This window comes from Salmo trutta, unplaced genomic scaffold (assembly GCF_901001165.1).
Source record: "Salmo trutta unplaced genomic scaffold, fSalTru1.1, whole genome shotgun sequence".
NCBI classification, from domain to species: Eukaryota; Metazoa; Chordata; class Actinopteri; order Salmoniformes; family Salmonidae; genus Salmo; species Salmo trutta.
Window position 1 is genome coordinate 478,547 of NW_021823423.1, and position 13,870 is coordinate 492,416.

General features: G+C 42.8%; 1 protein-coding gene and 1 pseudogene across 4 annotated transcripts in view; one reads left to right on the top strand and one right to left on the bottom strand.

The window, feature by feature from the left end:
• LOC115190923 (F-actin-uncapping protein LRRC16A) overlaps nucleotides 1–13,870 on the bottom strand; it is a 132,377-nt gene that overhangs the window by 77,559 nt on the left and 40,948 nt on the right. For all 4 annotated transcript variants that reach the window (XM_029748955.1, XM_029748956.1, XM_029748957.1 and 1 more), the window contains exons 8-10: nucleotides 10,901–11,004; nucleotides 9,372–9,449; nucleotides 6,947–7,023 (exon numbers count right to left, since the gene is read on the bottom strand). In XM_029748955.1, coding sequence (XP_029604815.1) covers nucleotides 6,947–7,023; nucleotides 9,372–9,449; nucleotides 10,901–11,004 — 259 coding nt within the window. The remainder of the gene's footprint in view (nucleotides 1–6,946; nucleotides 7,024–9,371; nucleotides 9,450–10,900; nucleotides 11,005–13,870) is intronic.
• On the top strand, nucleotides 1,161–3,530 carry LOC115190894 (E3 ubiquitin-protein ligase TRIM7-like; annotated as a pseudogene).

The window sequence follows — 13,870 nt, forward strand, 5'->3', positions numbered from 1 at the left end:
GAGAGAGGAATGGGAGAGAGGAATGGGATAGAGGAATAGGAGAGAGGAATGGGATAGAGGAATAGGAGAGAGGAATGGGATAGAGGAATGGGATAGAGGAATAGGAGAGAGGAATGGGAGAGAGGAATGGGATAGAGGAATGGGAGAGAGGAATGGGAGAGAGGAATGGGAGAGAGGAATGGGATAGAGGAATGGGATAGAGGAATGGGAGAGAGGAATGGGAGAGAGGAATGGGATAGAGGAATGGGATAGAGGAATAGGAGAGAGGAATGGGAGAGAGGAATGGGATAGAGGAATGGGAGAGAGGAATGGGAGAGAGGAATGGGATAGAGGAATGGGAGAGAGGAATGGGAGAGAGGAATGGGATAGAGGAATGGGATAGAGGAATGGGAGAGGAATGGGATAGAGGAATGGGATAGAGGAATGGGATAGAGGAATGGGAGAGAGGAATGGGAGAGAGGAATGGGATAGAGGAATGGGAGAGGAATGGGAGAGAGAAATGGGAGAGAGGAATGGGAGAGAGGGACGAGAGAGATGGATAGCCGTTTTGCCATGGCATTAAAAGCTGTTACTCCATAATGCCTGCATTCAGATCATTCTCTCCTGGTACACAAATCAGGAAGTTGAACCAATCCTTATTGGATGATGTAAGGTTCCTTGATAACAGTCGTCGCTGTTAGGGACACCTCTGATTGGCTGATCAGGGTTGTAGGCATCAATGTAAAACACAACTTACCTGTCTAAGCACTCCTGGTTACCTGTAAACCCTGCCTTTGACTCACATGATGAGGGTAAAGTGCAGGTCAGAGGGTAAAGCGGAGTACAGTTCAGTACTGTAACATTGAGCTATCTGGTGTTCATCTCTATTGGAGCCACAACAGTTGAATTTACATGGTGAGAGAGAGAGAGATCAGAAGGACGTATCATCATCAGAACTGTCATCTCCAGGTGTAGCTTCACTGTTGGGTGGAAATTTCTCTTGAAAGTGGAAATTGTGGAGAGTAAGTGAACGCCACTTCAGAAGCTGTTACAGAACAAGGAGCGGCACTGTGTGAGAAAATGGCATCCAAACGTTCTCTCCCAGAGGAGGATTTCTCCTGTCCCGTCTGCTTTTGTAAAGCCTGTCTGGAATTATGCTGGAAACAGAAGGAACCACTGGAATGGCCAGTATGTAGGAGAAGATTTCCTATGATTGAACCTCCCTGTAACCTGGCTCTAAACAACCTGTGTGAAGCCTTCTTACAGGAGAGGAGTCAGAGAGCTTCAGTTTGGTCTGAGGTACAGGAGAGAGGGGTCAGAGAGCTTCAGCTGAGTCTGAGGTAGAAGAGGAGAGTCAGAGAGCTTCAGCTGGGTCTGAGGTAGAAGAGGAGAGTCAGAGAGCTTCAGCTGGGTCTGAGGTAGAAGAGGAGAGTCAGAGAGCTTCAGTTTGGTTTGAGGTAGAAGAGGGGAGTCAGAGAGCTTCAGCTGGGTCTGAGGTAGAAGAGGGGAGTCAGAGAGCTTCAGCTGGGTCTGAGGTAGAAGAGGAGAGCCAGAGAGCTTCAGCTGGGTCTGAGGTAGAAGAGGGGAGCCAGAGAGCTTCAGCTGGGTCTGAGGTAGAAGAGGGGAGTCAGAGAGCTTCAGCTGGGTCTGAGGTAGAAGAGGGGAGTCAGAGAGCTTCAGCTGGGTCTGAGGTAGAAGAGGAGAGTCAGAGAGCTTCAGCTGGGTCTGAGGTAGAAGAGGGGAGTCAGAGAGCTTCAGCTGGGTCTGAGGTAGAAGAGGGGAGTCAGAGAGCTTCAGCTGGGTCTGAGGTAGAAGAGGAGAGTCAGAGAGCTTCAGCTGGGTCTGAGGTAGAAGAGGGGAGTCAGAGAGCTTCAGCTGGGTCTGAGGTAGAAGAGGGGAGTCAGAGAGCTTCAGTTTGGTCTGAGGTAGAAGAGGAGAGTCAGAGAGCTTCAGTTTGGTTTGAGGTAGAAGAGGCGAGTCAGAGAGCTTCAGCTGGGTCTGAGGTAGAAGAGGAGAGCCAGAGAGCTTCAGCTGGGTCTGAGGTAGAAGAGGGGAGTCAGAGAGCTTCAGCTGGGTCTGAGGTAGAAGAGGAGAGTCAGAGAGCTTCAGCTGGGTCTGAGGTAGAAGAGGAGAGTCAGAGAGCTTCAGCTGGGTCTGAGGTAGAAGAGGGGAGTCAGAGAGCTTCAGCTGGGTCTGAGGTAGAAGAGGGGAGTCAGAGAGCTTCAGCTGGGTCTGAGGTAGAAGAGGGGAGTCAGAGAGCTTCAGCTGGGTCTGAGGTAGAAGAGGGGAGTCAGAGAGCTTCAGCTGGGTCTGAGGTAGAAGAGGGGAGTCAGAGAGCTTCAGCTGGGTCTGAGGTGCTCTGCAGTCTGCACAGTGAGAAACTCAAACTCACCAGCCCGTCTGTGTGGTGTGTCAGTCCTCACAGAAACATAGATCTCATGTCTGTGTCCCTGTAGACGAGGCTGTCCAGGATTATAAGGAGGAACTCCAGACTGCCCTGAAGCCCTTAAAGGAGAAGCTGAAGGTCTTTAAGAAAGTTGAACCTTTAATAAAACAGCAAAGCACATGAAGAGCCAGGTCCAGCACACATAGAAACAGATTAGGAAAGAGATTGAGAAGATTCACCAGTTTCTACGAGATGAAGAGGCAGCCAGGAAAGCTGCACCGAGGGAGGAAGAGGTGCAGAAGAGTCAGATGATGAAGAAGAAGATTGACGAGATGAGCAGAAAGATATCATCACTTTCAGACACAATCAGAACCATAGAGGAGGAGCTGAAAGCTGAAGACATCTCATTCCTGCAGAACTTCAAGACCACAAAGGAAAGATCCCAGTACACACTGCTGAATCCACAGCTGGTCTCAGGAGCTCTGATAGACGAGGCCAAACACCTGGGAAACCTGCAGTTCAGAGTCTGGGAGAAGATGCAGGGGATCCTCAAATACACTCCTGTGATTCTGGACCCCAACACTGCACCTCCAGAGCTCTCTCTGACTGATTATATGACCAGTGTGAGATACACAGGTACAAAACAGCAGCTCCCTGACAACCCAGAGAGATTAACGAAGTAAATAGATGTTCTGGCATCTGAGGGGTTCAGCTCAGGGAAACACAGCTGGAAAGTGGAGGGTGGGGGACCACACTCACTGGCTTCTGGGCGTGGCTAAAGAGTCCCTTGACAGGAAGGGGTGTGCATCACCACAGGATGGAATCTGGTGTATAGAGCAGCAGAATGGTACCATTAAAGAAGGAGGAGGTGACATCACCAGTCTGAAGAGGACACCCCAGAGGATCAGAGTGCAGCTGGACTACGACAGGGAGGGGAAGGTGTCCTTCTACGACCCCAAAGACACACTAATCTCCACTTATAAAGACACATTTACTGAGAGACTGTTCCCATACCTTGGTATGGCAGAGGCTGCAGATGACAACAACCCTGATATACACATCTGCCAATCAAAGGTGTCTCTGGCAGTGATGTCATCCCAGTAAGGTGTGCGTATGTGTACGCGTACGAGTGTGCCTGCATGTGTCAGTTTCAGTGGACATTATCAGGAGATATTCTTTTGGTTTAAGATAATACATCATTTCTAGAAACTACGGGACAGAAATATATTATACTTACAATGTGCCATTTTTTTGGGGGGGGGTAAGATTTTATTATATTTTTTAAACAATACAAAACACACCCATTTTTTCAGTTGGATTGGCTCTCTGCAAGGTTTTTTTATTGCTTACCTATCATATGAATATATTTCTCTGACTCAAATAGGACTCCCTCAAGATTGTTCTGATGTCCAAAAGATTTCAAATGAACATTTTTTATGCAGTCATGGAAATAAATGTATTTCCTTTTACCAAGTAATGTATGGTTTACATGCCTTTAGTTTTCCATGTGGACCAATTTATCAGTGAAAATTGTGGACCAATTCTGAAAAACTATCCAAGGATTTTTCCATAAGGTTGTGTTTTTAGGGAGGGATATTGGTTCTTGTTGAATACATTTAATTTTCTTCCATATTGTTATAGTGTTCTATATTGTTAGTGTTCTTTATTGTTATAGTGTTCTATACTGTTATAGTGTTCTATATTGTTATAGTGTTCCATATTGTTATAGTGTTCCATCTTGTTATAGTGTTCCATATTGTTATAGTGTTCTATATTGTTATAGTGTTCCATCTTGTTATAGTGTTCCATATTGTTATAGTGTTCTATACTGTTATAGTGTTCTATATTGTTATAGTGTTCCATATTGTTATAGTGTTCTATACTGTTATAGTGTTCTATATTGTTATAGTGTTCTATATTGTTATAGTGTTCTATATTGTTATAGTGTTCCATCTTGTTATAGTGTTCCATCTTGTTATAGTGTTCCATATTGTTATAGTGTTCTATACTGTTATAGTGTTCTATACAGTTATAGTGTTCTATACAGTTATAGTGTTCTATACAGTTATAGTGTTCTATACTGTTATAGTGTTCTATATTATTATAGTGTTCTATACTGTTATAGTGTTCTATATTGTTATAGTGTTCTATATTGTTATAGTGTTCTTTACTGTTATAGTGTTCTATATTGTTATAGTGTTCCATATTGTTATAGTGTTCTATACTGTTATAGTGTTCTATATTGTTATAGTGTTCCATACTGTTATAGTGTTCTATATTGTTATAGTGTTCTATATTGTTATAGTGTTCTATATTGTGTTAGTGTTCTATATTGTTATAGTGTTCTATATTGTTATAGTGTTCCATCTTGTTATAGTGTTCCATCTTGTTATAGTGTTCTATACTGTTATAGTGTTCTATACTGTTATAGTGTTCCATCTTGTTATAGTGTTCTATACTGTTATAGTGTTCTATACAGTTATAGTGTTCTATACAGTTATAGTGTTCTATACTGTTATAGTGTTCTATATTGTTATAGTGTTCTATATTGTTATAGTGTTCTTTACTGTTATAGTGTTCTATATTGTTATAGTGTTCTATACTGTTATAGTGTTCTATATTGTTATAGTGTTCTATATTGTTATAGTGTTCTATATTGTTATAGTGTTCCATATTGTTATAGTGTTCTATACTGTTATAGTGTTCTATATTGTTATAGTGTTCCATACTGTTATAGTGTTCTATATTGTTATAGTGTTCTATATTGTTATAGTGTTCTATATTGTGTTAGTGTTCTATATTGTTATAGTGTTCTATATTGTTATAGTGTTCCATCTTGTTATAGTGTTCCATCTTGTTATAGTGTTCTATACTGTTATAGTGTTCTATACTGTTATAGTGTTCCATCTTGTTATAGTGTTCTATACTGTTATAGTGTTCTATACAGTTATAGTGTTCTATACAGTTATAGTGTTCTATATTGTTATAGTGTTCTATACTGTTATAGTGTTCTATACTGTTATAGTGTTCTATACTGTTATAGTGTTCTATACTGTTATAGTGTTCTATATTGTTATAGTGTTCTATACTGTTATAGTGTTCTATACTGTTATAGTGTTCTATACTGTTATAGTGTTCTATATTGTTATAGTGTTCCATATTGTTAGTGTTCTATACTGTTATAGTGTTCCATATTGTTATAGTGTTCTATATTGTTATAGTGTTCCATATTGTTATAGTGTTCTATACTGTTATAGTGTTCCATATTGTTATAGTGTTCTATACTGTTATAGTGTTCTATACTGTTATAGTGTTCCATACTGTTATAGTGTTCTATAATGTTATAGTGTTACATATTGTTATAGTGTTCTATATTGTTATAGTGTTCTATATTGTTATAGTGTTCTATATTGTTATAGTGTTCCATATTGTTATAGTGTTATATATTGTTATAGTGTTCTATATTGTTATAGTGTTCCATATTGTTATAGTGTTCCATATTGTTATAGTGTTCCATATTGTTATAGTGTTCTATATTGTTATAGTGTTCCATATTGTTATAGTGTTCTATACTGTTATAGTGTTCCATATTGTTATAGTGTTCTATACTGTTATAGTGTTCTATACTGTTATAGTGTTCCATACTGTTATAGTGTTCTATAATGTTATAGTGTTACATATTGTTATAGTGTTCTATATTGTTATAGTGTTCCATATTGTTATAGTGTTCCATATTGTTATAGTGTTCTATATTGTTATAGTGTTCTATATTGTTATAGTGTTCTATACTGTTATAGTGTTCTATACTGTTATAGTGTTCTATATTGTTATAGTGTTCTTAACTATGAAGTTGTTAATGCTCTTAGTTTTATCCTTTGAAAATAGACACAAAAATATTCTGGGGATGAGCATGTGCATCTTCAGTATGGTTGTGGTTGTGGTATGGTTGTGGTATGGGTGCAGTATGGTTGCGGTATGGTTGTGGTATGGTTGTGGTATGGGTGCGGTATGGGTGCGGTATGGGTGCGGTATGGGTGCGGTATGGGTGTGGTATGGTTGTGGTATCGTTGCGGTATGGTTGTGGTATGGTTGTGGTATGGGTGCGGTATGGTTGCGGTATGGGTGCGGTATGGGTGTGGTATGGTTGTAGTATGGTTGTGGTATGCTGTCATGTTATTGTTGTTGTTGCTGCAGTAATTGCCTCTCTGGGAATTGAATTAATAATAAAACAGAAAATGAAATGATATAAAACTGTCAGACAGCTTCTCTAATTAACAGCTATCAATCCTCCTGGGTCAGACACATTGATAAATGACAACCACCCACAGACTAGATAAATATTGATATTTAAATACATTACAATCTGAATACAGCTGCAAAGCCGCAACATGGGGTCTTTGGTGGCAGCAAGAACTAACACTGTGACCAACTGGGCAATGTGGGGAGATGAAATGAATGAGCTAAATGAGATAATGCTAGGACTGAAATAGATGTATTATGATGAGATGACCCCACGGCTGAGGGTCTGTGGTACTCTACCCTACTGCTGGTTGTTATATTATGGGATGTCGTGGGTCTCACCTGTGTGCAAATACACTCTTGGACATGTTGAGGACAGAGAGGTTCTGGACGGAGCCTCTCAGGAGAGCAGAACACACCTGGAATACAGAGGAATTGGTTAGAACAGATATTAGCATTAGCTATTGGCATTAACACACCTATAATTTTATTTTTATTTTGTACCTTTATTTAACTTGCAACCTTTCAGTTACTAGTCCAACGCTCTAACCACTAGGCTACCCTGCCGCCCCTAATACGAAGGAGTGGATTAGCACAGATACCAGCTTTAGCCAATAGCCATTAACACACCTATAATACGGAGGAGTGGATTAGCACAGATACCAGCTTTAGCCAATAGCCATTAACACACCTATAATACGGAGGAGTGGATTAGCACAGATACCAGCTTTAGCCAATAGCCATTAGCCAATAGCCATTAACACACCTATAATACAGAGGAGTGGATTAGCACAGATACCAGCTTTAGCCAATAGCCATTAACCATTAGCATTAACACACCTATAATACGGAGGAGTGGATTAGCACAGATACCAGCTTTAGCCAATAGCCATTAGCCATTAGCATTAACACACCTATAATACAGAGGTGTGGATTAGCACAGATACCAGCTTTAGCCAATAGCCATTAGCCATTAACATTAACACACCTATAATACGGAGGAGTGGATTAGCACAGATACCAGCTTTAGCCATTAGCCATTAGCCATTAGCCATTAGCATTAACACACCTATAATACAGAGGAGTGGATTAGCACAGATACCAGCTTTAGCCAATAGCCATTAGCCATTAGCATTAACACACCTATAATACGGAGGAGTGGATTAGCACAGATACCAGCTTTAGCCAATAGCCATTAACATTAACACACCTATAATACGGAGGAGTGGATTAGCACAGATACCAGCTTTAGCCATTAGCCATTATCCATTAGCATTAACACACCTATAATACAGAGGAGTGGATTAGCACAGATACCAGCTTTAGCCAATAGCCATTAGCCATTAGCATTAACACACCTATAATACAGAGGAGTGGATTAGCACAGATACCAGCTTTAGCCAGTAGCCATTAGCATTAACACACCTATAATACAGAGGAGTGGATTAGCACAGATACCAGCTTTAGCCAGTAGCCATTAGCATTAACACACCTATAATACAGAGGAGTGGATTAGCACAGATACCAGCTTTAGCCAATAGCCATTATCCATTAGCATTAACACACCTATAATACAGAGGAGTGGATTAGCACAGATACCAGCTTTAGCCATTAGCCATTAGCATTAACACACGGAGGGATGAAACTTTACAAATGTTTTATTTCTTCCCCCCCCCCCCACATAATTAAAATCAGTGCCGTTATCACATAACATAATTTTCCGTGTTATAGTCTAACTAGATTATATGGCTATAAAACCAGAGAGGAAGAGGTGAACTTTAGGTAACTTTAGGGTTACTTTAGGGTTACTTTGGGGTTACTTTAGGGTTACTTTGGGGTTACTTTAGGGTTACTTTAGGGTTACTTTAGGTAGCTTTAGGTTACTTTAGGTAGCTTTAGGTTACTTTAGGTAACTTTAGGGTTACTTTAGGGTTACTTTAGGGTTACTTTAGGGTTACTTTGGGGTTACTTTAGGGTTACTTTAGGGTAACTTTAGGGTTACTTTGGGGTTACTTTAGGGTTACTTTAGGGTAACTTTAGGGTTACTTTAGGGTTACTTTAGGTGACTTTGCAAGGCAAGACAGTTAATATTTAGTGAGACACAGATTACCAGATATATGCACATTGTTCTGCCTGTCCCTCCTCTCTCCCTCCCGCTGAGTGGGTGATGGTGTTTTTGTCTCCTCATATGAAACTACAGTAGGCTGTATCGATGAGTCTATTCAGATATCATGGTATGTCCCTCCTCTCTCTCCCTCCCTCTGAGTAGGTGATGGTGTTTTTGTCTCCTCATATGAAACTACAGTAGGCTGTATCGATGAGTCTATTCAGATATCACGGTATGTTGCTCCTGGAAAACACCTTGGCTACGGCATGTTTGTTTTGTCTTTTAAGGTAGGCAACACTACGGCTTTTTAAACGCCGACACGAAACCTTCTCTGGAGACATGAACGGCATTTTACTTGTCTGTAAAGTAATGCCGCTTCTGAAGCGGGATTAAGGTCCATCACTAGGCGACCAGAACTGTCAATCCTAGCCTGCCTGCTGCCTGCTCGCAGAGCACTGTCTCCTAAAATAAGTAGTTTAAAGTTTGTTAAATATTGCCACTTACCAAGACATTTAGTAGAAAGAAAACACATCTAGCTACCATACCATAAACAACACAGTAAAACACAAGCTCACATACACACACACACGCACACACACACACACACACACACGTAATCCTACACGCAGGAAATGCACACCAGACTATTGTCTCACTCACCAGGTCCAGAGAACAGTCTGTGTTGGACAAGTCCAGAGTCGTCAGGCTGTTGGGTTGGCCCAGGAAATGGTAGAAATGCTGGTAGAAAAATGGAGGAAAAACACACGTTTTAGCACTAGTACACAAAGACAGTCTGGATAGATGAATGATGGTCTGATGCTGTCTACAGGTAACAGGTAATCCTGTCTGGATAAATGATGGTCTATAGGTAACAGGTAATCCTGTCTGGATAAATGATGGTCTATAGGTAACAGGTAATCCTGTCTGGATAAATGATGGTCTATAGGTAACAGGTAATCCTGTCTGGATAAATGATGTTCTATAGGTAACAGGTAATCCTGTCTGGATAAATGATGGTCTATAGGTAACAGGTAATCCTGTCTGGATAAATGATGGTCTATAGGTAACAGGTAATACTGTCTGGATAAATGATGGTCTATAGGTAACACTGTCTGGATAAATGATGGTCTATAGGTAACAGGTAATACTGTCTGGATAAATGATGGTCTATAGGTAACAGGTAATCCTGTCTGGATAAATGATGGTCTATAGGTAACACTGTCTGGATAAATGATGGTCTATAGGTAACAGGTAATACTGTCTGGATAAATGATGGTCTATAGGTAACAGGTAATCCTGTCTGGATAAATGATGGTCTATAGGTAACAGGTAATCCTGTCTGGATAAATGATGGTCTATAGGTAACAGGTAATCCTGCTTCCTGCCAACATATAGTGAATAGCTACCTCCTTTCTCTGAAGGCCATTGTATCTCTGTTCAGGGGTTGTCATGGGTGACCCTTCAACATTGTGATCAACAGCTATGCTGAGAGCACTGAGGTCAGTAGATGTGTGTGTCTGTGTGTGTGTGTGGGCACCCGTTCCCATGGGAACCCCGAACGAAGCTACATCAGGCCTGACAGTCTCAGAAAGTGAAGGCTTGTAATCCATCACCCATTAAGCCAATCAGAAGGACTTGTCCTCTGACATCAACCTTCCCATCAGGCTCTAGTTGCTCACAGTGTGTCAGATCTACAAGGTGATCCTCCAGTCAGATGACTGATTTAAACCCAGCTGACTACAGTCTCGCCACAGAGACACAGGCATCAACACTGAGCTGGGTAGAGAGACTAGCGAACATAATCTATGTGGTTTCATTGATGCTAGATGTCAGTGTGATTTGGACTGCGGTTGTGTTGTGTGTCTCTCTGGCTCGGAGGAGGGGAGATGACCCAATAGGACTTGGTGTTTGAAGACTAGACGAGCTGGTTCAGCTGGATCTCTCTCAGTGTGATTTGGACTGCGGTTGTGTTGTGTGTCTCTCTGGCTCGGAGGAGGGGAGACGACCCAATAGGACTTGGTGTGTGAAGACTAGACGAGCTGGTTCAGCTGGATCTCTCCTGTCTTCATTTAACTCTTGTTTCAATATCTGTGCAAATGAACAAAGTCCCTTTCTCCTTTGAACTCTACCCATTATGTCCCTGTTATTAAGGAAGTGACCAAGACACATATGACCATGTCGCCACCTACCGGGATGTCGTCTGCCCGCAGTATGTTCCCTGAGAGGTCCAGGTGACTGAGGGTGCTGGGGATGGACTGGTTGGCACTCAGTGACTGGGCAAGGCTGTTCACCCCTGGACCAATACACAGAGGGGTAGAGGATGGTTAGAGACAGAGAGATAATGTACAGTAATACAGGCCTGTTCCACCCTGGGTACAGATAACAGGTTAGAGGATGGTTAGAGACAGAGAGGTGATGTACAGTAATACAGGCCTGTTCCCCCTTGGGTACAGATAACAGGTTAGAGGATAGTTAGAGACAGAGAGGTGATGTACAGTAATACAGGCCTGTTCCCCCCTGGGTACAGATAACAGGTTAGAGGATGGTTAGAGACAGAGAGGTAATGTACAGTAATACAGGCCTGTTCCCCCTGGGTACAGATAACAGGTTAGAGGATGGTTAGAGACAGAGAGATAATGTACAGTAATACAGGCCTGTTCCCCCTGGGTACAGAGAACAGGTTAGAGGATGGTTAGAGACAGAGCGGTAATGTACAGTAATACAGGCCTGTTCCCCCTGGGTACAGAGAACAGGTTAGAGGATAGTTAGAGACAGAGAGGTGATGTACAGTAATACAGGCCTGTTCCCCCCTGGGTACAGAGAACAGGTTAGAGGATGGTTAGAGACAGAGAGGTAATGTACAGTAATACAGGCCTGTTCCCCCTGGGTACAGAGAACAGGTTAGAGGATAGTTAGAGACAGAGAGGTGATGTACAGTAATACAGGCCTGTTCCCCCCTGGGTACAGAGAACAGGTTAGAGGATGGTTAGAGACAGAGAGGTGATGTACAGTAATACAGGCCTGTTCCCCCCTGGGTACAGAGAACAGGTTAGAGACAGAGAGGTGATGTACAGTAATACAGGCCTGTTCCCCCCTGGGTACAGATAACAGGTTAGAGGATGGTTAGAGACAGAGAGGTGATGTACAGTAATACAGGCCTGTTCCCCCCTGGGTACAGAGAACAGGTTAGAGGATGGTTAGAGACAGAGAGGTGATGTACAGTAATACAGGCCTGTTCCCCCTGGGTACAGAGAACAGGTTAGAGGATGGTTAGAGACAGAGAGGTGATGTACAGTAATACAGGCCTGTTCCCCCCTGGGTACAGAGAACAGGTTAGAGGATGGTTAGAGACAGAGAGGTGATGTACAGTAATACAGGCCTGTTCCCCCCTGGGTACAGAGAACAGGTTAGAGGATGGTTAGAGACAGAGAGGTGATGTACAGTAATACAGGCCTGTTCCCCCCTGGGTACAGAGAACAGGTTAGAGACAGAGAGGTGATGTACAGTAATACAGGCCTGTTCCACCCTGGGCACAGATAACAGGTTAGAGGATGGTTAGAGACAGAGAGGTAATGTACAGTAATACAGGCCTGTTCCCCCTGGGTACAGATAACAGGTTAGAGGATGGTTAGAGACAGAGAGGTGATGTACAGTAATACAGGCCTGTTCCCCCCTGGGTACAGAGAACAGGTTAGAGACAGAGAGGTGATGTACAGTAATACAGGCCTGTTCCCCCCTGGGTACAGATAACAGGTTAGAGGATGGTTAGAGACAGAGAGATGATGTACAGTAATACAGGCCTGTTCCCCCTGGGTACAGAGAACAGGTTAGAGGATGGTTAGAGACAGAGAGGTGATGTACAGTAATACAGGCCTGTTCCTCCCTGGGTACAGCGAACAGGGTAGAGGATGGTTAGAGACAGAGAGGTGATGTACAGTAATACAGGCCTGTTCCTCCCTGGGTACAGATAACAGGTTAGAGGATGGTTAGAGACAGAGAGGTGATGTACAGTAATACAGGCCTGTTCCTCCCTGGGTACAGATAACAGGTTAGAGGATGGTTAGAGACAGAGAGGTGATGTACAGTAATACAGGCCTGTTCCCCCCTGGGTACAGATAACAGGTTAGAGGATGGTTAGAGACAGAGAGGTGATGTACAGTAATACAGGCCTGTTCCCCCTGGGTACAGATAACAGGTTAGAGGATGGTTAGAGACAGAGAGGTAATGTACAGTAATACAGGCCTGTTCCCCCCTGGGTACAGATAACAGGTTAGAGGATGGTTAGAGACAGAGAGGTGATGTACAGTAATACAGGCCTGTTCCCCCCTGGGTACAGATAACAGGTTAGAGGATGGTTAGAGACAGAGAGGTGATGTACAGTAATACAGGCCTGTTCCCCCTGGGTACAGATAACAGGTTAGAGGATGGTTAGAGACAGAGAGGTAATGTACAGTAATACAGGCCTGTTCCCCCCTGGGTACAGATAACAGGTTAGAGGATAGTTAGAGACAGAGAGGTAATGTACAGTAATACAGGCCTGTTCCCCCCTGGGTACAGATAACAGGTTAGAGGATGGTTAGAGACAGAGAGGTGATGTACAGTAATACAGGCCTGTTCCCCCCTGGGTACAGATAACAGGTTAGAGGATAGTTAGAGACAGAGAGGTAATGTACAGTAATACAGGCCTGTTCCCCCCTGGGTACAGATAACAGGTTAGAGGATGCTCTAATGTAACACAGTGGTGAACTTTCGCCTTTAATAAAATTAATGCATAGAAAGCAAAAGGTTTATATGTAAAGTGTTACGTTTATGTTCCTGTGGAAGGTCTAGCGGGTAATACCACCAAGTAACACCACCAGGTAACACCACCAGGTATCACCCCCAGGTATCACCACCAGGTAACAACACCAGGTATCACCACCAGGTATCACCACCAGGTAACACCACCAGGTAACACCACCAGGTATCACCACCAGGTATCACCACCAGGTATCACCACCAGGTATCACCACAAGGTAACACCACCAGGTATCACCCCCAGGTATCACCACCAGGTAACAACACCAGGTATCAGCACCAGCTAACACCACCAGGTATCACCACCAGCTAACACCACCAGGTAACACCACCAGGTATCACCACCAGCTAACACCACCAGC